Genomic DNA, 21,433 nt, shown 5'->3' on the forward strand with positions numbered 1-21,433 from the left:
TTCTCCCCCTCAGCCAGAGAGGAGGCTCCAAGCCACAGCCACTTATATTCCAGCACGAAGTCAGCTCTGGGCCCATTTCTGTGGCAGGAAGCCAGGGACGAAGATTGTGACAGACCAGCATAAGCACAGTGGCCAGGATGGTCTTCCCGGTTCTTCCTGCTCCCACCCAACCCACCACACATGCGCGCGCGCGCACACACACACACACACACACACACACAATTGTCTCTTCTGGGTCTTGGTCCTCTCATTTCTGTTCCCCCTCCGCCCTCCTTCTCCATTACCCTTTGCCTGTCCATCTCTTTATCACTCCCTTCCTCTCTCTCCTGCCTCCCACCCTCTCTCCTGTCCTTACTCCCATCTCTTGTCTCCCCCACACACCCCTGTCTCTCTACAGAGGGCACTGGGAAAGGGCCCAGCTGCTTGAAGTAACTGCTGTTACTCAGAGCTTCCAAGGGAAATAGTCTGAAGCTCCTTCAGGCCATCCTGGCCCATTCCTTACCACCTCCCGTTGGCATCACTTGGCTAAGGATTCTCTGTGAGATGAAAGGAAAAGAAGCCAGGATTCCACCTTTTACAAAATCACTGAAGCATCCTGGAAGTGACTCCCACATGACTAATTGTAGCAGAGGCTCCCCCTGCTGAAGCGAGATAGGCCCGAGGAAGCAAACGGTGGGTGCAGTGGGAGAGTGGCCAGGTCCTTGTGGGGATCTGTCCTGTCCCCTAGCCTAGCCTCCCTGACCTCAGCTGTCAGGGTGGGGGGGCGGTGCTTGGTCAAGCGTATACTGCCCACTGCCCATTGGCCTGTGCTGGGGCGTTCACATGTCCTCTGCAGGTCGTTTGCAAACTCTGCCTCAGTGTTCTCAAACTTTAGCTTAAGAATCACCAGGAAAGGGGCACCTGCGTGGCTCAGTTGGTTAAGCATCCGACTTCAGCTCAGGTCATGATCTCATGATCCGTGAGTTTGAGCCCCACCTGGGGATTTGTACTGACAACTCAGAGCCTGGAGCCTGCTTCCGATTCTGTGTCTCCCTCTCTCTCTGCCCCTCCCCCGCTCATGAGCTCTCAAAAATAAATAAAAACATTTTTAAAAAATTAAAAAAAAAAAAAAAAGAATCACCAGGGAAGCTCATCCACATTGCAGGTTCCTGGGCTACACCCTTACTGATTGGAATCATGTGGGCGGGGTCCCAGAATGTGTTTTGAACCTGGACACCAGCCTATGAAGAGGAAATTGAGCAGATTCTGAAACACAGAGACTACAGGCCTGTAGCTCTGGGCACCGAAAGAGGCACCAGGCCCTCCAGAGTGGGCTGCACTAACCGCATGGGGAGCCCAGATGTGCCCCCACATCCTCCTAGTTAGGCCCACTTTTAACATGGACTAGCCTATTTTAAGAGGATGCTCGAGGGGCGCCTGGGTGGCGCAGTCGGTTAAGCGTCCGACTTCAGCCAGGTCACGATCTCGCGGTCCGTGAGTTCGAGCCCCGCGTCGGGCTCTGGGCTGATGGCTCAGAGCCTGGAGCCTGTTTCCGATTCTGTGTCTCCCTCTCTCTCTGCCCGTCCCCCGTTGCCCGTCCCCCGTTCATGCTCTGTCTCTCTCTGTCCCAAAAATAAATAAACGTTGAAAAAAAAAAAAAAAAAAAGAGGATGCTCGCCATAAATCTGAATGCCATGTGGATTCTTTCCAGATATTTGTGACCGAACTGAGCCACTGACTGAACTTATCTGACACAAGAGCTTCTATTTCTTTTTTTCTTAAGTCTATTTATTTATTTTGAGAGAGAGAGAGAGTATGTGAGTGCGCACACAAGCGGGGAAGGGGCAGAGAGAAGGAAAGACAGAATCCCAAGCAGGCTCCACGCCATCGGGACAGACCCTGATGTGGGGCTTGAACTCACGAACCATCAGATCATGACCTGAGCAGAGATCACGAGTCAGATGCTTCGCTAAGCCGCCCAGGCGCCCCAAGAGCATCTGTTTCTTGATCTACCCTGCGCAGGATCTTCACAGCCAAGGGAGGGGCAGGGGGTGTGCAGAGAATTAACATTGTGTTTCAGGCGCTTTGTGGAAATATCTGATCTATTCCTACCTGTAACTTTGAAAGATGTCATCACCACTTTACAAATGAGACCGAGGCACGGTGTTTCAATACACCCTCCGCAGGGACACCAAAGAGTCATATCTTTAAAATACCAGTTGGCCTTGGCTTTAAACCTGTTTCTATGCTTCCCTGAGATAAAGCTCAAATTCCCTAGTGTGGCCTACAGGACCTTTTGGGTCTGGCTGCCCTCTTTCCTCAACACTGACTTCCCACTTCAGCTTACTCCACAGTGACACACATTCTTACAGTTCTTTCCATGCCGTGGCTGTGCTGTTCCCACTGTCGGGGACGCCTGTCATGCCTTCTTTGCTAGGTAACTCCACTCACCTGCCAAGACCTCACCAGAGTCCACTGCTGCCTGAGTCCTTCCCTGACCTAACCGTGGTCCCCTGTGATGACGGTGACATAATGCCACACTTGAGCTGTGTGTTCCTACTCTCCTCATGACACTGAGATGCCTCCCCCATCAAGGTGAACTCCTCCAGGAGCAGGTGAGGCATCGTAGTCACCTGTGTGGTTTTGGTACCCATAACCGGGCCTGGCACAGTACGGGGTGCTCGGTTCATGCCTGAGGAACCGAGTGGGCTCATTTTAAGTGTCGTGTTAGGAATCACTATAGAGGACAGAAAGGGGAGTTTAAGAGGTCTTCAGACACCTGAGGATCTTACAACGTTCTGAATCTGGGCCTTGGTCCAGTTCCTCGCACAGAATCAGAAGCTCTGCAGAAGTTTAAATCGGGGGAGGCGTCCACGTCCCAGCACAGGAACAGACTGGAGCCTTTGGGCATGTCCTCTGCTGGGCTCTGCTCATGAGATCACAGAGCCTGGATCATATCATGTCTCAAAAATCCACACTTGGCTTTCAGGGATCCCCTGGCTCTTCTGCTGAGCTCCACCAAGCATATGTGATCCAGAGGCAGCCACAGCTGCCAGGGAAAATCCATGCTGGGACTTCCCTACAAGGCCATTGATGAGCCAAAAGTATCAGCCTCAACTTCACGCAGGCAGAGCAGACCAGGCGTGCCCAGGGCCCAGGGCCGTGGAGAGGCAGCAGCTGGTTCCAGGGGCCCCAGACTCTGAGCCCATTGGGTATAGATGACCCCATGGACGCCACCCTCCCCAAATGGCATACGTGAAGCCACTTAGGCCTGATGCAAGCAGCCCCTCGGTGCCCCTCCCCTGGGTCTTTAGAGGGTGCTGGTCTTTTCCATAGAGAAGCAGCATGGACGGTATCAGAATGCAGGACCCAGGTCTCCTCACTTCTGCCCTGCTCGGTCATTAGGCAGGGTAGCCTCTGAGGACATGGAGGTTTCGTGAAGACAGGCAGGAAAGATTTCTGGGGTGATCTAGAGTCAAGCATAGTGTTGTTTTCATGCTTCATGCACAAATGGAGCCTCCCACGCATCTCCCTCCCCTCATGGGGCTACTTGACTGCGTTCTCCCCCACCCCCTAGGCTAGGTGGGTAGCCGAGTTCTGCTTAAGGGAAGGCTGGATGTAGTGCGGGGAAAGACTGCGTTTGTACAAGTCTGAGTGCCCAGGCACCATTCTAGCTTCTAGGCAAAATGAGGGAATACTCAAAATGGTCCACAGTAGTGCTTAAGCTCGATATTTAGGACACAGCCTAGGTTTTGAACAGTGGTGGGGAATGGGGGTGGGGGAGGAGTAGGCACTTAGATGGTGGATTTGAGTTGGTGGGGGAGAGAGATCTCCTTTCTCCCCAAGTCCCAGGCCCCCTATAAGTCTCCCCCAAATGACTGGGGGCAGGAGAAGGAATGGGCAGGCAAGCCCTCCCAGCAGGATGCCATCTTCCTCGGACTTTTCCCTGAAATTAGGGCCCATTTAGGGGAAAGGCAGGGATCAGGAAGTGACCAGTCCCGCCTCCGTTTCCCAGTCCTTGTCCTCACCTCACAGATCCCCACCCACCGCCTGCTGGGATGTCAAGCACACACATAGCCAAGAGCCTTCCCCTGCCTCACAGACACAGCCCAGCGAGAGCCACTCAGAAGTAGAGAAAAAGAAGGCCACGCCACATTTATTCCACTTCTTCAAGGTGCAGGCCTCTTATCTTCTTTGGGCACTGGGCTTACGGGCCTGTGCTCACTGTTGACAGTGGCTGGCTGCCTCTCCCAGAGCCCGGCAGTGCCTCGGGCAGAATGAGGAGGGCAAGGGTCCCCGGGGACCTAGCACCTGGCCTTGACCACCCATTCTCTCAACTCTGCCAGGCTCTGCCAGACCAAGAGTAGAGGCAAAATCAGGCTCTGGAATGCCTGGGGCTGAGGGTGGGGAGCCCCAGAAATCGTAGGAGAGGGGAGGGTTGTATGTTCCCTGGGAAACCCCTAAGAGGAAGGAAGACTGAAATTAGGTCGCTTGACCTAGCATCCTAGGGGAACCCCTGGAGGCCTCCTCTTCTGTTCCCTGAGAAGTGAAGCCCCGTAAACCAGAAGAGGTGGGTGGGCAGATCGATGGGAGTGATCTGAGTCTCTTCTCCCCCAAGGCGGCCTGCCAGCTTTAGCCACACAGGCCCGGGAGACGGAGGAGCCGTACCTGAGCCTGTGTGAGAGAGACACAAAGTTTAGCCCAGGCAGTGGGGCCTGTCGGAGATGGCCTGGCACCCCAGGTCCTACTGTGCTTCTTCCGGCAGAGAGGCAGTGGAAGGTAATGCTGGTGACGTCTCCCAGCTGTTGGCCGGGAGAGAGGTAGGCTGATGAGATGGGACCGGACATCATCCTGTGTTAGGTCCCGCACTGCAGGCAGGAGAGCGGGCTTTGAATGATTCTAATGCTTCAGGATGTCGTGCACCCCATGGAGCTCGGACCTCAGGAGTCAGGGGCCGACGGGGGCCTACTTAACCTGTAAGGAAAGCTACCAGTTAGCTTCCCCCACTTAGGCAGAGAAGCCTGCAGCCCGTAACCCGGGACCCAACACACTCAACTTTCAGGAACACCCAGCCATTTTATCCTGAGCTGTCCCCTCGTCGTGTCTTTGACCCCCAACTCTGGTCCTCATCCCTGACTAGGCTTTAGAATCACCTGGGGAGTTTATAAAATCCCCAACCTCCTGCGGCACCAGAGTCTCTGGAGGCAAGACCAGGGAGCCACTCTCTTCAAAGCTCCCCTGGTGAATCCAGTGTGGCCAAAGGTCAGGAGCAGCTGAGGTGGGGAGAGGAATTCAAGTTGTTTCTGTAGGCTCTTTGGCTACAGCTCTGAATAAGGAAGTGAAAATTCACTAAAGTTTTGAGTTATCTGTAAATAAACTCCACATCACAGCAAGAAAAATTTATGTCAGCACTAAAATTGGAACTTCCTGCCCACGAGGGCCGCTTGGAAAAGAATTCCGCCCCCCCCCCCACTTCCTTGCAGGGGTTTAAGAGGAGGGATTCTCCCCTTGCTGGGATGGGTCAGGGAGGAGCTCCCTCCTCAGCCCAAGGACCCTGAAAGTCGGGAAAACCGCAAGTTCTGCTCCTGGCTCCCCAGCTCCCAACACTTGCCATTTAGTGAGCCCTTTCCTCTGTGCCCCTCCTCCCCAGCACATGGTGTCTCTCATCCTTCTTAGTCCACCACCAGGGAGGGGCACCATTCATTCCTATTTCACAGGAGAGGGAACCGAAGCTGAAAGCAGGACAAATCTCCCAGGTTCATGCACTTTGTACAGAGCAGCCAGGAGTCAGGTCCTGTTGGAATTTCTGCAGATTCTTTCCACTGCGCCCCAGTTGTCCCGCGGGGAAGCGACACACTAGGCTGATGGGAAGGGTGTGGGGTGTGCGTGCACATGCACAAGTGTGTATGTATGTAAACAGGCACTCTGACCTTCAGGGCAAGGACCATCCTCGATGCTGAGATTAGGTCCCCCCTTCTCCTTGGTATTAAAAATGTGCTTTATACAAGCAGGACTACTAGATGGCAGGGCTTTTTCCCTTTCAAATGCGCTTACTTGGATATGTGAGAAGTTGGTCAGTCTGTTATTCTCCAGCTCTCTTTTGTGAATGTCACTGGTGCAAAAAATCCAAAAGTCTGAGCCCTGCTGCACCCCCTGTGGTTCACTTTGCCCCCCACCCTGGGGAGGGGACCCTAACAGGAGGTGATCCAGAGTCTCTGAGGCTGGGCCTGCAGCCTGGCGGCCCTGGGAACATGTGCACAAAGACGGAGCCCGACAGGGCTGGAGAAAGGCCTCCTCGGGCAGTTAACCCACGTTCTGTGCTGCGGTTTCCTGGTGTGGGACATGGACAGCAGGACTCTATGGATGGTTGCGGAGGCTGAAGGGCTCGGTCTGGGGCAGGCATCAGGCAGAGTCCACATTCTCAGGGAGCAGGACGTGGCCACAAACCCACGTGCCTCTGAGTCCTCCTGTCTGACTTTATTGAGGCTCACATCCTCAAGACTCTAGTGAAAGCCTACACCTCACAAAGATGGCGACCCACTTAAGGACAAGGCCAAAGCTCCAACGTGACTGGAAAAGGGACACCTGTCATCAAACCTGCATGGGCAGGCACAGGGACCCAAGGGTGGCTTGAGGAGCCGCCCGTCCCCACACACAGTGGGAGCTCCTTACCCTTCAATGATGCGGTTGTTGTCCTGAAGGTCGAAGGCCAGCAGCTTCACCTCCTCGCAGAGCTCCTGCATGCTGTCCAAGGCAGAGGCCAGAGAGGCGGCTGTGGCTGAGGCCCAGCTGCCCGCCTGACCCCTTCCCCAGGAAGCCCACCACCCAGACTCTCTTGATTCCTGCCTCCCAGGCCTGAGGCAGAACCCCTCGGGCTCTCACCTCTGCACCCTCCCCCTCCCCCGCTATTCCCTTCCACACACACTTCCCCTCTTCTCTCCAGCACTTACTGCAGAACCAGGTCTGTCAGTGCAGGGCTGGGGTGGGGAGCTGTGGGGGGTGCTGAGACCTGAGCCCCCATTGCTCTGTCCTGAAGGAGCTGGTGAGATAACTGGTCAAGGATCTGAAGGGAAAGCCACACTTTAGTCAGGAGGGGGGGCCAGCAGGTGTGTTTCTTTGTAAGGGAGGTGTGAGTAAGGGTAAGAAAAGGGTGACAAAATGGCTTCCAGCCTGCATCCCTGGGGCACCCAGAATGCCCAAGCCTTTCCCACAAGCTCCTGCTTCCCACCCTGGGAGCACGGCTGACACAGCCACCCTCCCTCGACTGTGCTTGGATTTAACGGTCCAGACTGTCCAGTTCTCCTCTGGGTCCAGCCCACAACGCCATGGCCCAGCCCAAGCCAGGAGCTCCAGAGAAGGGGCAGGGCAGCCCAGCCAGCCTCTGAAGGGATGAGGCTGGTTACAGGTGCCACGGGCTGGGGACCAGAGAAGCAGCCTTCTCAGAGCTGCCTGTGTGGGGGTCTCTTCCCAGAGAGCAGACTAAAAGACCACAGAGAGTTCACGTGGCCTCTCTCAGGAGTAGCCTGGACACTTCCTGGCTCCACGGGGCCCGAGGAAGATGTCCCAGAGTTCTGGAAGCTGTCTGTGCAGTGATCTTCAGTCTCAGATCACCAGGAAGTGCCTTTCCTTCCCTCTGTCCCCACTTCAGGGCACATTTGTATGTTAGAGACCTCCAACCCCACAACGTGCTTGGGCTTGTTGAAGGCAGCCCTGCCCAAAGGCAGGGGAATGGCCCTGTGGCCCCAGGGTGCCAGATTGACCTGGCTTCCTCTCGGCAGCCCCGGTGCCCCCTGAAGATCTCGCACCTTGCTGAGGCTCTCCTGGGCTCCCTGGGCTTCTGTGTTAAAGGCAGCCACAGAACAGCTGACCATACGCAAGTGGATCCTGGTCTCGTGCACCTCCCTGGAGACAGCAGGTAAGAAATCAGAGCTGGGTTTGCTCATTCTGACAGGGGCCCATCCAGCCGCCCTTCAGGTCACCACACAGACACGGGGAGAGGCTTTCCAGACAGCGGAGGATGGAGATGATGGGTCCTGGCATCTGCCCCCCTCACTGCCTCTTGCCAGGTGCACCCTCACCTCTCACGGAGGGCACTTTTGACTGAGACTGTTGAGGGTCCGAGCAGAACCACGGTGGGAGTGCACAACCACATGTGGCTGCGCCCACCACACATGCCAGTGAGGACGAGCTCGGGGCCAGGTCAGGCTCTAGACAGACAGAGGAAGCCCACCCCAGGGCACTTGCTACGGGAACGGCCCCATTTCCAGAGCAAATCAAGGTCAGGACTCTTTTACAAATTCTCTTTTTCTCTAAGTGGAGGGAGTGGGCAGGACCATTTTCCCCACTGCACAAAAAGGAAACCAACCCAAGGACAGATAAACCAGTGGTTGATTCTCACCCCTGCCTACACATTACAATTACCTGGAGGCGCTTTTAAAGTGCTGACTTGCAAGCCTGACCTCAGACCAATTAAATCAGAATTTGGGGTGGGGTGGGGTGGGGTGGGGTGGGGGGGTGGAGGAGGAGCTGTGTTCTAATGTGAGGATGGGTGTCAGCCCCATAACAAGCCCACAGGTCATACGGGCCTGGGAACCTGCCCTCTCTTCTCAGGAGGGGCCGGTATTCCCACAGGCAGGGGAAGGAGGGAGGGACTCATCCGAGAAGGGAAAACCCAGAACTCCTACAGGGGGCCGTCTGAGAGGGTTCTATTCAAGGGCTGCATCCCACTTGTCCCCAGAGAGGGGGCTTCCCAACACAACCACCTGGAAACATGGAAAGAAGCCAGAGTTTCCAGGCAGTCATACCCACAGACTAGTCTTTGCTACTTACTAGCTGTGTGGTATTGAGAATGAGACCTGTGCCCTGAGCCTCAGTTTCCTCATCTGTGAAGTGGGGTGAGCGTGTGTACTGCATAGGGTAGATGTTGTGGGATTAAATAAGCTAACGTACAGAAATCACCCAGGTGCACAAAAAAACCCCTCATGTTCTGGTCTTTGTGCCTTTACTCCCACCTCCCCTCAGTTAGGGCTCTGCAAGCCCGAAGGGCCAGGCTCAGAAGGGCCCTGGGGGTCCACGAGCTCAGCTCAGTGGGGAGGGTCCGACTGTTACCTCATCCACTTGCCGTGCGTGACTAGAGATGTCTGGTACTTCTGCACGCACTTCTCCTGGAATACCTGCAGGAGCCTTTTGGCTAAATGACCGAAATTCACCCTGAAAAGACAGAGAGACCCCCAGGCACGGAGATAAGCAATGAGAGCCACCCGTGCACAAGGGCAGCATCCTTCAGTGTCCACCGCCTTAAGGCCCACGGCAGGGCTGCCTGTCCCAACAAGCAGGAAATGATGCTTGCACACACGAACTGTGGAGATCGGAGTGGCTGGAACACATGACCCAGCAATAGAGAGATGTGGGGGAAAGACAAGGGGGCCTCAGAGAACACACATGCTCACAGGCTCAGTCCTCACAGGGGAGACGAGATGGTTCTGGAGAGACTGAGAGACCGTGTGTGTGTGTGTGTGTGTGTGTGTGTGTGTGTGAGGGTTAGGGACGGGTGTAGAGCTGGGGGAGTAAGTCTACAAATAACCACTGAAGTCAGGGAGGGTCTCCTGCAAGAGGAGAGTCCAGCATACAGAGGAGCAGAGAGCAGTGCGAGGGAACGCTCCGGCAGAGGTCAGAAGCCGGAAGCGGTAAGCGGGGAGTCAGTGAGGGCAACTAGGAATGGAAATATTCCAAACAGTCTTGTTCATACTAGAAATAAACCCAGTTACATCAAGACTGCTTCAGGGAAACCTCCCTCTGAGTCAGCTACACGATCTCCCTCCCCTGACCCCAGATAACCTGCCCCCACATACAGTTACCCGCTTTTCTTCTGCCTAAGCTACGGCCCGGATCAGGGCCCTCCACCCCATCCGGTCAGGGACAGAGTATCGCTCCCGGCGACACCCACCCTCCCGCTCACCCACCTGCCAGGGGCACGGGCCACTCACTTATCCAGCTTGTGAATCTGCTCCTCGTTGTAGCCGAGGCCTGAGGGAAACAGACAGGAATGGTGTCGCCTGTTTAATTAGTCAACGAAACAGAATGCCACAAGGGTCTGGGGACAACTACAAAGATGAAGGCAGCTCAGCCTGGGCCCTCAAGAGCTCAGTGGACCCAGAAAGGTCAGGAGTGAAACAAACAGCCAGGAAAGGGTGGGGGGTGGGGGGGTGGGTGCGAGGAGGGGCAGGCATGAAGCTGCAGAGAAATTGCTGTAAGGCTCCTGGGGCTGGGGGTGGAGAGATGATACTTGGGGATACTTTCAGGCGGGTTGTGGTGGATGAGGACCTTGAAGGAAGCGTGGTCAGCCCCAGCTCCTCCTCCAAGGTCATCCAAGACCCCTCCGGAGTGGCTGATGCCTGCAGTCTGTGGGCCCCATTCCTGACCATTCGAGCTGCAGGCAGAGCCAGCTGGGCTCTGCAGCAAGGGGCTGGATAAGCCGGGCCACCACCCTGTACCTCGCCTTCATTCTCTACCTCCCCCCTTCTCGGACCAGCCACTTTTGCCAGAAAAGCTGGTTTTCGACGCTTTGGCCACCTCCTGCCAATGCTCACCGCGCTAGGGAGATGCTGCCCCCTCCTGGGCTTCGAGGGAATGGGCCTCCCGGGGATGACCTGACGCAGGAGTTTTGCCTTGCTGCCCCCTCCCGGTTCCCTAATGGCAGAACCCCCTCCCTGGGATCTTTGTCCTGGGCCCTGCTCTCAGCTCTCTGAGCACTCGTGGAGTCCCAGCTCCACCTCCCAGCCCAGCCTCCTGGTAGCAGGAGGTGGTGGGCAAGTGACCTCATCTCATCAAGTGGGCTTCCTCATCCATCGTCTGTAACACCAGGACGGGTGTGAGGAGAGAGAGAAAACCAGGAAGCATATTTCGGAATGGCCTCTTTCAACACTCCAGGGGGTAGCAGTCAAGGGTTATTCTTCCTTCCATTTTTAATTTTCATAAAGGACTCTTGCAGACCCATGGAAACAAAACTCTTTGAGGTTGTAAAGCAGAGTGGTTACAAGTGTCCAGACCTGGATTGCTTGGGCTATTTAGTCTCCCAGGGTCTTGGTTTCCTCACCTATAACTAGGGGAGAGTAATGGTGCCTAGCGAGGTGCTCAGAAGGGTAGTGATGCTAGGATGATGGAATCCCAGTGACGAAGGCAGAAAAGCCTCCGAGGTTCTCCTGAAATCACAGCAAGGAGGCCAGCTGGGCGTCAGGAACAGGAGAGTCTCAGTTTCCCCATCTCCTGTGCTGCTCCCCTACCCCTCCACAGCCAGACCCAGAGGCAGGACTGAGGCTCCCACGGAGACAAGATCATCCGGATCTGTATGTCTGAGTCGGCAGCCACGAGACACAGGTGGTTACTGAGCACCTGCCAAGTGGCTAGTATGACCGAGGAACTGCATTTTATTTTAATGTAACTAATTCAATTAATCAACAACTTAAAGCTGGAGCAGTGTAAAATATTGTTTTCCCATGGAACACAGCTCTATGGCTTTGGTGAGACGACAGCTCACCTGCCAAAAAATTAGCTTCTGAACAGAGATGTGCTGTGAGTGTCAAAGACACCAGGATTGTGAGGACTTAGCACGTGCCAAAAAAAAAAGGAAAATATCTTTTTAGTAATTTGGCTTATGTTGATTACATGCTGAAATGACAATTTGGACACATTGGATTAAATAAAATATATCATGAAAATTAATTTCACCTGTTTGTTTTTACTTTTTAAATTCTGGCACCTAGAGAACTCAAAGTTAGGCATGTTACTGGCATCACGTTTCTATGGGTCAGTGCTTTTTAGATAATTCTAGGGATGAAGGAGAACTTGACACTCAAGACCAAGGCCTTCACACATCAGGAGATGCTTGCTACATGGGTGGAGAGGGAGAGGGTTGGCTCCTGGTGTGTTAGTCCCCTAACCCCAAGAGTCAACTGAGGTCTCCCAGGCCCCCAGGTCCACAACCCTCCCCTAGGTTCCATCTTACCCTGTCCCATGATGGCAGTCACCTTGGGCAAGCAGCTGCCCATCCCTGAGCCTGTAAATGAGCTGCCCCCACCCAGAGGGTCTTTGTGCAGACAAGTAGATAACACAGGCTAAGTAGTTGGCCCAGTGACTACATGACTTTTCTTCAGATCCTCCCTTATCTGGGAAACCTGGCTGTTTTAATGAGCCAAAGACACAGCAGGTAGGGAAACATTCCTTAAACTATAAAGTGCCCTGCAGAAGTGAGGGGTCTCTTTCAAAGGCCACCTCTCCCATAGCAGCCAGGCTCCAGCCAGCTGAGTCCCCCACCCATGCCATCTAAGCCTCTTACATGGCAATAGGTACAGGCTTCACGTCCCTCAGTTCACAGAGGGACACGGCCTAGACCAGCTGCACCCCGGCTGGCCTCACATGCACCATCCACATAGGGGCCTCCAGCGGCAACACCGGTGCTGTATTGAGAGAGAGCCGGATAAGCAGAGGGAAGGAAGGAAGGAAGGAAGGAAGGAAGGAAGGAAGGAAGGAAGGAAGGAAGAAGGGAGAGATGGGAGAGAAGAGAGAGAGCAGGGAGGAGTTCACTCTCCCCTTGGCTCACCTGGCCTCATTCTGGATTTCTTGAACTGTTTGTAGATGAGGTTCATCTTGTCCAAACAGCACTGAATCTGCTGGATGCTGTGGGCAGGAGACAGGGACCAGGCAATGGGAGAATCCAACAGCACAGAGGAAAGGGTAAGGGAGCAGTTGGCATGGCCGGTGGGGGGTGGGGGGCTGGGGTAGTGGAGGAGCTGCCTGCCTGAGGAAGGAGCCTCATTGCCACAGTTTTGGGGGCTAGTCTGGAAATAAGAGTGACTTTCCCGTCCCTAAGCTTGTTTGAAGTGCCTTGGGGACGGCCAGCCACCTCTCATTCCCATGCTTATTCCTTCTTTCTTTCTCTCTCTCTCTCTCTCACACACACACACACACACACGCACGCACATACGCACACAAGGTATTGAGTAAGACATAAGATAGACAAAAAGCCAAGGGGGACAGGCCACGGAATGGCCTTTGCTATACTAGAAGGCTTGAGAACAGAATCCAGGAAGGACCCCGAGAGCCTGAGAGCCTGGCAGTGCCTGGGGTAGATGGGAGAGGAGCAGAAATCTCTCTTCTGGTCGCCTGGGAAGAATAGAAACATTGCCCTCTTGGTATATTCAACGCCTGGCACACAGAAGGTGCTTAAATAATGAATCAACAATTCCTGTCTAAAACGAGAATGAATCCAAGGGTCCTCAGTCTTGCCTGGAGGCAGGGGAATGAGGGAGATGACCTCCCAAGGACCTTCACCTCCTAGGGCTTAAGGTCATTATTGTTTCTCCCTTCCCCCTTTCAGGCTGGATACAAACACTTTGTTTGAGACGTTAGTGTGTGTGTGTGTGTGTGTGTGTGTGTTGTGGGGGGAGAGGTGCTCTTCCTCACCCTCAGGCCTGTTTAGCTCCACTTCCTTCCCGAAGTCCCTCCCAGTGACCCCATCTCAGCTATTTCTGGAGCTGGACTCTGGGCAGGGCCCAAGCGGGTTCCCAGGGCTCTGTGGGTCACCTGCCCTTTGGAGAACCTGGGGTGAACAAGACCTCACCACCAGTTTTTAGCCAAAAGACTCGGGCTAGATACGGTCTTCTGATTTTAGAAAGGTAATTCAGTTACATAGGCTGTATTGTGGAAGAGCCTGAGTGAGGCCTGGCTCAGCATCCCTTGTGAGATACACCCCAAGTTCAGAGAACTGTAAGAATGCTCAGTGTAGGTGGGATAAAAGAGACTCATGCCAGCTGAGGTCAGGTTTTGCAACCAAAACAAACCAAACCCAAACAAAACAAACCCTACTGCTTTCAGAACTCTTTGATTTTGGAATTGAGGGCCTGGGTTACAGATCCGTGTAGGCACTGAGTGACTGATCAGGGCGGAGCCACATGCACCAGGCTGCGGGGGGTGGGGGGGGGCATTTTCACGTTTGTTGAAAGACAGAATGAGGCTGTAGAGGCTGTAAGTCCCTGGTGTAGGCCAAGACCATGGGTCTGGAGGTAGGCAAACCTGAGCTGAAATGCCACCCCCGTCACGTGTCATTGACCGGCTGTGACCCAGGGCACATTAACCTCCCTGAGTGAGCTTCCGCATCTACCAAAGCAGCGTGCTAGTGGTATTGTTATTTTGAGGATTAAATGAGACGCTACAAATAGGAGCGCCAACCCAGGGAATGAGCAGAGCAAGGGTTCACAATAGAAATGGAACAAAATTATTCTTTTATTTAGACCCAGTGCACCTGCGAGGATTTCTAACTTGCTCTCTGAACTCCCAGAGGGGTGCGGGACCCCAGATCCTTTTCTACTTCTGGCCAGTCTCAGGGGACGGTCTTGCACATTCTTGGATCCCACGCCACTACCCCATGCCCCAGCACCCTTGCCGAGATAAGGGAGAAAGCGGATTGATTCCTAAAAAGGCTACTGGACCTTCTGAGCTGTGCACCCCTGCCCCCACCCCCACCCAGCCAGAAAGGAAAATCCCACAGACCTTCTGTCCGCATGTACCTGATCCCGGTTCTTCATCAGCTCAGAGCTCAGGTTGCTTAGGCTCATCTGGGTCTCTGTGATATCGTGGGCATATCTGGAGAGGGCCTCAGCCAACTGGAGGACAAGAAAACAAAGGGCAGACCCCCCAGAGGGTCCTCAGCTTGGGGTGCTGGTGGCAGCCTGACTTCCCCCCGCTCCCAGCTCTGCGCTTGACAGTCCACCCACCCCCCGGCCTCACTCACAGCCCGCAGCTTGGACCTCAGCTCTGTGACTCTCTTCAGTTCCTGCATTTCAGGCATCCCAGCCACACTGCTGAACCTCCAGGGAAGGACAGAGAAAGGACATGTCTGGGGGATTGGGAGGCAGAGCTCCGTGACCGCATGCTGAGTATGACATCTTTGGGGCAGCCTTGCTGGCTTCTGGGGTATCTGGGGAGTTCTGTGGTCGGATCAGAGGAACCGACTTCAAGAGGCCCCTACTCACCAAAGTCGTACCATTGCTGAGCACTGCAAAGAATCAAGATTGAGGTGGATGGAAACAACATGAATCTATGAAAATTCAGAGTCCATGAAGGAAGGCGACTGTTAATGAACTCCTTACTAGGAATATTTACAACTAAAGGAAAAACTGAATTTTCTTCCCAGTAGATACTGTATTTCATGATAACCGATAGCTTACTAATAAGGGGAAGCTAGATTGCATAGAATACTAGCCAACAGTATTCCAGGACCTGGTATTATTAGTATCGTGTTGCCCCCAGTGAAATTATTTGTTTGGGGATGGTGTTAAAACAAATGATTCATGATTAAGGCACGGACACTTGTGTTCTGCCAAAGTAACAGCACACTGGTTCTTTCACAGGGAAAATGTGACCGTACAATAGAGGAATTAGCCTGTCCCCACCCAACGAGGGGAAGATATGAAGTGTGCTCAGTGTCACTAGGATGTATTTCGGCAAAAAAATGTTCCACTTGAGTCCATCCAGGCTTCAGAACTCTCAGTTTATATAAAATGCGGGGAAAGAGGGAAAAAACCAAAGGGTATCGTGAGGAAGCACTAGGCAAGTCCAGAAAGTGGGACAATGGGTGTTGTCCCTCCAACATGCTGGTGTCATGAAGGGGGAGGGGAGAGGGAGTCTGTCTTGATGAAAATAGATTTAAGGAGCATAACAACTAAACACAAAGTGTGGTCTTGGATTGGATCCTGGTTTGGACAAAACCAGCTAGAAAAGTAAAGCAGGGGCTACTTAGGGAACGTTGATTATAGATGGCTTTAGATGAGATGAAAATGTATTGGCATGGGGTTGGAGAGTTCATTAGCTGAGAAAAGTAGGTTCTAGAAGAGCAAGTACTATAAAATCTCATGTTGGTGAATATATATATACTTTAAACACATAGAGTAGAAAACTACCTAGAAGGACGTGCACTACTCATGTGTGACAGCCTAGCCCTGGGTGATAGGACATAGCACTTGTATTTTATGCTTGCTTATCTGTATTCTCCAACTTTCTACAATTAGCATATACTATTTTGATCACGATAACGCTCAGGGGAAAAGAATCCTGTGCTTTGGCTTGGGGATGGCGGGGGTACGGAAAGCAGAGGGGAGAGAATTAGGAATGACGCGGAAGCCTCATGAGGGTAGGGGTGCCGCCCACTTTGTTCACCATTGTATCTCCAGTGCGGGGCAAAGTGCTCAGCACACAATGGTTCCTCAATACGTGGTTGCTGAATGAATTAGTGAATGTATAAATGGATTTCAGGGTGTGGAATAATTGCTGGCAGAAGAGGAGGAGGCCGACCTGGTCCAGCTAGGCAAGGAGTCAGGGCAGACGGGTCTGAGTGCTACTCGTAGGTGCCACCTTGCCTGTCTCGCATGATCTGGGCTCAGTCACTGCAGCTCTCCAAGACTCAGGTTCTTCATGCACATAATGGGGAGATAAATCTCCTTCCTGCTGCCCAGTAGAGTGTTCGTGGGCATCAAACAGGACCTCAGAGCTAGAGCTCTTGGCTAGAGAGCATGGACACACATTTTTGGTGGTGGGCGTGGGGAAGCACTGGGGCTCCCGGAGCAAGTCCTGGCTGCCTGAACGGGGCCACGGCATGGCAGCGGCTGCCAAAGACGACCAGGGAGCTTCGGGACACAGGCAATGACACTCTGCCAAAGGAGCCTGGCTTCGAAAGCCCGTCCTGGGGAGCCCGAGGCAGGAGGAGTGTGCTGTGGGAGAGGTGAGCAACCAGGCTGGGCAATGGCAGCCACTTTATGCCTGGTGCTTGTTAAAGTACCCCAGACTCCAGAACCGACAGGTCGAAGGATGTTCAAAAAAGAATGGGATCACAAAGCGTCAGAGGCAGGAGGCCTCAGAGATCATCCAGTTCTCTCATTTTGAAAAAGGGGTAATAGTGGCTCAGGTGGGGAGAGATAACAGTGGCCTGAGGTCCCTAGTGAAGAGCGTGGACTGGCCCTCTGACTCTCTGCTCAGTGATCTTCCCGCTGTCTGCACTCCTCCTCCTTGGTGGGAGGCTGAGATATGAAGCAGGCACTCCTGAGCCTGACTTCTCTAGACACACCAGGCCTCCAAGGGCCCTTGCAGCCAGAATGGGAAAAACAGCAGCCAGTAGACCCGGGACTCCAGGCCCAAGGCTGGGCTGTCCCTTCTCCACAGTCCTCACACTCCAGGGCAAGTGGGCAGACAAATACCATAAATACTTTCTCTACACACTTCTTTCCTGTTCAAGAACCTACAATAGACCTCCAATGGCCATTTTCTTGGGGTCCAATCTGCAACCGGACCTTCTAGGACCTCCATGCATTCTCTCCTCTCCTTTCCACTCCTCCACCCTGCTCTACCTTCGCTCTGGGATATTTTCCATTTTTTTTTCCCATTTTGACTATGGCTTCAACAAACATCACCAGCATCCCTTCCCTAGTCTCTTCAATCACAACCCCCTTTTCTGTCCCTGCACAGGACCTCCCAACTCAAGGTATTCTCTTTCACTCTGGCCTTAAAAGCTTTACCTCTTCCAGGAAGACCTCCACGATTGCCTTTCCCCATATCTAGTCTTTCTTTTCCCAACCATCCTATCACCTGGGAAGAGCTACCTCCTGCAGGGGAATGTGGGCCCCTCTGTGCATGGGGCCACATCTATCCCTGGACCCCCTTTCTGTGCTCTGGACAGAGCTTTGAGGAGCAGTGCTGGTGCCCCTGCAGCCCCTTATCTCTGCCAGCCAGGCCAGGGACTCTGTTCCTGACATCTGGAGACTCTCCTCTGCCTCCTCCCGCACCACTACCACCCTATCTGCCCCATCATCAGCATTGCTGCTGCCAAGCAAGGGAGCAGTGATTCAAGCCACTGCTGGGAAACTCCCGGGACCTTCCTGAGGATAAGGGCCAGGGGATGTGAGGGGTGGGGATATCAGGCATGTTCACGCAGTTTCTGCTCCTTGGTCATTACGTGTTTCCTTCTGGTGGGGAAGGCTTTCCTGGCCTGCAGAGCCCCCTTCTCTCAACTGTACCATAGCCCTCGTGCCTTCCAAGATTCGGGGGGCTGTGCCCACGGCTCGGAAGTGCTCCAGCCAATGGAGTCCTTCTGCTTCTCATGTCCAGACTCTTCAGCTTGGTTCCCTCCTCCCCTTCTTCCCAGTCTCCTCACATCTGGCCCATCACCCCTAATTAGCCCAAGTCCGAGGAGCGGTGGGCATGGGGCCCCAAGGCAGGGCCAGGGGAGATGAAGAAGGTGAGGACAGAGACAGTAGGAAGAATGTGGAGGATGAGACCACCCGATCCCAGCTCTGTCAGGCCCAGGGGGATGCCGTGCTGCTCTGGGGCTTGGGACTTGCTGAAGAAGTGCCCCCATGGGCCCTTCCCCCCACCCCCTGCAGTGTCTGGGTGGCAGGGGAGGCATGCACAGTCACCTAGCAGGGTGGGGGATGAAGGACAGGGCAGGAGTGCCCCCTGCACGCCTGGATGGCAGGGAGGGCAAGAGCTCTGGGTGTGGGGAGGCGAGGGGCGTTGTTGGAAATATTGGGGGTGAAGAGCAGGCAGACAGAGAAGGGCTGAGGGGTCCAAGCCAGACTCACACCTGCAGCAGCCCACCCTGCCCTGGGTAGGACACCCACCTCTCAGTGCCCAGGCTGCTGCTGAGGAACAGCAGGGCCATCCGCGTGACCTCCAGCGTCCGCCTGCATGTGACCTGGAGCATCTCCCTGCCGAGGGGTGCTGAGTCAGAGCTCTGTTCTCCCCGGGGACCGAGGGCACGGCACCCGCGGGAATGGCCCCCGGACCATGAGGCTCGCCCGCTTTGCCCTCCCCATCCACTCTCGGGGTACTTACACGAACCAGTACAGCCCCCGAAGCATTAGCTCCTGCCCGGCCAGCAGGGCCCGCGCCAGCCACAGGGCCTGGTAGCCAGCGCCCAACACGCTCTGAAACACACAGGAGGCAGCGGTAGGTTTCCCACCCGACCCCCTGCGCCACCCCTCCCTGCCCCCCCAGGCTGCCTCTCACCTTGGCAGTGCTGTAATCTGCCTGCAGATCCACTTTGGGGAAGAACTTGGGGATGTCTTGAGCGGCTGCAGACAAAGGCCCTGTCTGAGGGGGTCTGGACGAATCCTAAGTTCCTCTTTCCTCATTCACCACGCACATCCACCCCCACCCCCTCTTCCATCTCTAGCTTCCCACCTCACACAGAGCACCACCCCCCCAACCCTGAATAAATGTACTTTATGTGCTCCTTTACAAGTGCAGTCTCTCACTGCCCCCTTATGTCCTCTTTGGAGAACTGCAGCCTTACATCCAAGGTCCCAGAAACAGCCAGAAGATGGGCTAAAACCACCCTCATTCCCAGGAGTCTCAAGGTTAATTCTCCTTTCCAGCATTGGAGACCCTGAGGAGGATGGGACCGGCATCATTCAAATGAGAAGGAATGACACTTTTTCTAGAACTTGGAAGACAAAGCTCTGGGCCCCTGACCACCTTTCCTTCTCTCCATCACCTTGGACTCCTGCTTCCTCCAACCCAAGCTATCTGAGGCCTTCCCACCGATTGCAGAGATTGTGGAAACATATTAAATCCAGATCCCCCTGTTTCAACTGAAGTTTCTTTCACAGCTCCGTGGCCACTGCGAAGCCCAGGGAGGGAGGTCAAGCCACCTGCCTGAGTCACATGGCATTTTAGTCACGTGGTGTAGAATTGGAGGCCAAATCTGCCTTCTGCACCCTTGGGGTGCAAGGAAACACCCACAGAAACATTAATCGATACCTTGGATCGTAAACCCCTGCCCCTCGTAGCAAAGAAGAGCCAGCCTGAGTGGCCCTACTCACGGTCCCTGAAGGCCAGCCCCTTGGGGGTCTCGCTGGCCATGCTGAATAGGGTCAGGGGGCTGCTTGCTGTCGTATGGGCGATGTGCTGCGCTGAGAGGCTGGGCTCAAGGACACAGACGTGACCCTCAAAGAGGTACTCCTGATGCTGGGGGGCCACACTGGTCTGCTTGTACACGGCTTCCAGAAAGATGGCTACCCTAAACACACAAGGGAGTTAGGGGGAAAGGGGGAGGGTAGGAAGTGTCAGTAGTCTGGGATACACCCTTCTGCTTGGGTAGAAAAGGTTCTCGGGCCTCCGTTGCTTACTCACGTGTTGTGGGCGTGGATGTAGACGTGGTGCAGGACCGCCTGGGACAGGGAGAAGACATGGACGACAACTCGCTGCAGGATGTCACTGGTCTCCGCAAAGAACTGGTCGAAGCCCCAGCACTTGGCCTGCTCCACCTCCAGGATGTTGGCCAGGATGGGCACCAGCTGGCTCTGCAGCCCCCTGTGCCCCAGGACACAGAGACGGTCAGGAGGGCCCAGGTCCCAGACTTGTCCTCTTGGAGTAGGTAATAGGGCATTCCCTGAGAATGTCCCCAAGAGCTAGGACCAAGGCGGTGGGGCAGGGTGGGATGGGGAGGAAGAGCTGGAAGAACCCATTCCGGCATCAGGATGGAAACAGTGAGGTGGAAAGGGAAAGTCGTATGCCCCAGCTGACTGCATGCCAGGGGCCTCCGAGGTAGGGCGGGACTCTCAGCAGGGGTAGGTGACACCAGCCCAGACTCCAGTCTGTCTGCCCCTCCTGCAGGGCCCCACTCACATGGACAGCCGGCAGGTGATGGGGAGGGTGTAACTCCACTCCAGGGGCCCATTCTCCCGCCTCTGAGTGCCTGCGATGGCCCCGGCCGGCTTCTCCGTGGTGATCCGGTACCTGGGGCGAGGCAGGACCAGGTCAGCGGGGCTCCTGGCCCATCACACTTCACGGGATGGCAAACTCAGCGTGGAGGGCTCGGAGCGTTGGTTCCCATCAGTCAGCCACTCCGAATTAGCTTGGAAACGGAATTTGAGAGTCCTGGCCCTCAGCCAACAAGATTCCCAGTCAGGCTCTCGGCCCCTTTCCACTGTCCACTTCCTCCACCCCCTTACTGCACATCCCCCGATCTGGCCGGCCTCAGCACCTCTGTCCTCGCTGTGCTCCACTTCACAGACCCTCCCCTCCCTTCAAAGTCCCGCCTTCCCTGACAGCCCCTGCCTGTCGATCTCCTTCCCCTTGCCCTAACCTAATCCAGGTTCCACACAGCTGGACCCCTGAGCTGAGGGTGGGTGTTTCGACCTTCCCTCGAATCTACCTTAAACCTCTTCTGCTCTGAGCAGTGCCCTCAGTGGGAGCAGCCACCGACTGAAGCTACTTCTGGAGCAGCCGGCAGGAAACCTGGGAAGGCCTCCCACAAGGGATCAGGGCCTGGGTCCTTGCCCCACCTTTGCCCCTGGCAGGTTCCATAAGCTTTGGAGCCTCTGCTGAGATGGGGGAGCCACTCGTGGAGGGAGGCTAAAGGGAAGCACTGAGCTGAGGGACCGTGATCATCTCCCATCAGTCAGGG

The 21,433-nt window shown here is 54.7% G+C and overlaps 1 protein-coding gene and 1 long non-coding RNA gene across 14 annotated transcripts in view; one reads left to right on the forward strand and one right to left on the reverse strand.

The window, feature by feature from the left end:
• Positions 1-2,689: 2,689 nt before the first annotated feature.
• The window catches only part of IKBKE (inhibitor of nuclear factor kappa B kinase subunit epsilon), a 28,757-nt gene continuing 10,013 nt past the window's right edge, over positions 2,690-21,433 (reverse strand). For 6 of the 13 annotated variants that reach the window (XM_045456187.1, XM_045456190.1, XM_045456186.1 and 3 more), the window contains 15 exons: positions 20,653-20,763; positions 20,158-20,337; positions 19,848-20,044; positions 19,033-19,097; positions 18,859-18,950; positions 18,645-18,731; positions 14,768-14,843; positions 14,527-14,639; positions 12,578-12,654; positions 9,966-10,005; positions 9,088-9,189; positions 7,785-7,881; positions 6,930-7,042; positions 6,652-6,723; positions 4,110-4,953 (listed from right to left, as the gene is read on the reverse strand). In XM_045456187.1, the coding sequence (XP_045312143.1) occupies positions 4,920-4,953; positions 6,652-6,723; positions 6,930-7,042; positions 7,785-7,881; positions 9,088-9,189; positions 9,966-10,005; positions 12,578-12,654; positions 14,527-14,639; positions 14,768-14,843; positions 18,645-18,731; positions 18,859-18,950; positions 19,033-19,097; positions 19,848-20,044; positions 20,158-20,337; positions 20,653-20,763 (1,456 nt within the window). In that variant the 3' untranslated portion in view covers positions 4,110-4,919. Of the gene's footprint in view, positions 3,449-4,109; positions 4,954-6,651; positions 6,724-6,929; positions 7,043-7,784; positions 7,882-9,087; positions 9,190-9,965; positions 10,006-10,875; positions 11,181-12,577; positions 12,655-14,526; positions 14,640-14,767; positions 14,844-18,644; positions 18,732-18,858; positions 18,951-19,032; positions 19,098-19,847; positions 20,045-20,157; positions 20,338-20,652; positions 20,764-21,433 lie in introns of those variants that run through there. The other 7 variants (XR_006706951.1, XR_006706950.1, XM_045456191.1 and 4 more) reach the window with 5 other exon arrangements.
• Positions 7,778-8,376, forward strand: LOC123586790. The gene is made up of 2 exons (XR_006706953.1): positions 7,778-7,894; positions 8,046-8,376. It is a non-coding gene; the product is annotated as an uncharacterized LOC123586790 (long non-coding RNA).

The sequence above is a fragment of the Leopardus geoffroyi genome, chromosome C3 (genome assembly GCF_018350155.1).
Source record: "Leopardus geoffroyi isolate Oge1 chromosome C3, O.geoffroyi_Oge1_pat1.0, whole genome shotgun sequence".
Taxonomy (NCBI): Eukaryota; Metazoa; Chordata; class Mammalia; order Carnivora; family Felidae; genus Leopardus; species Leopardus geoffroyi.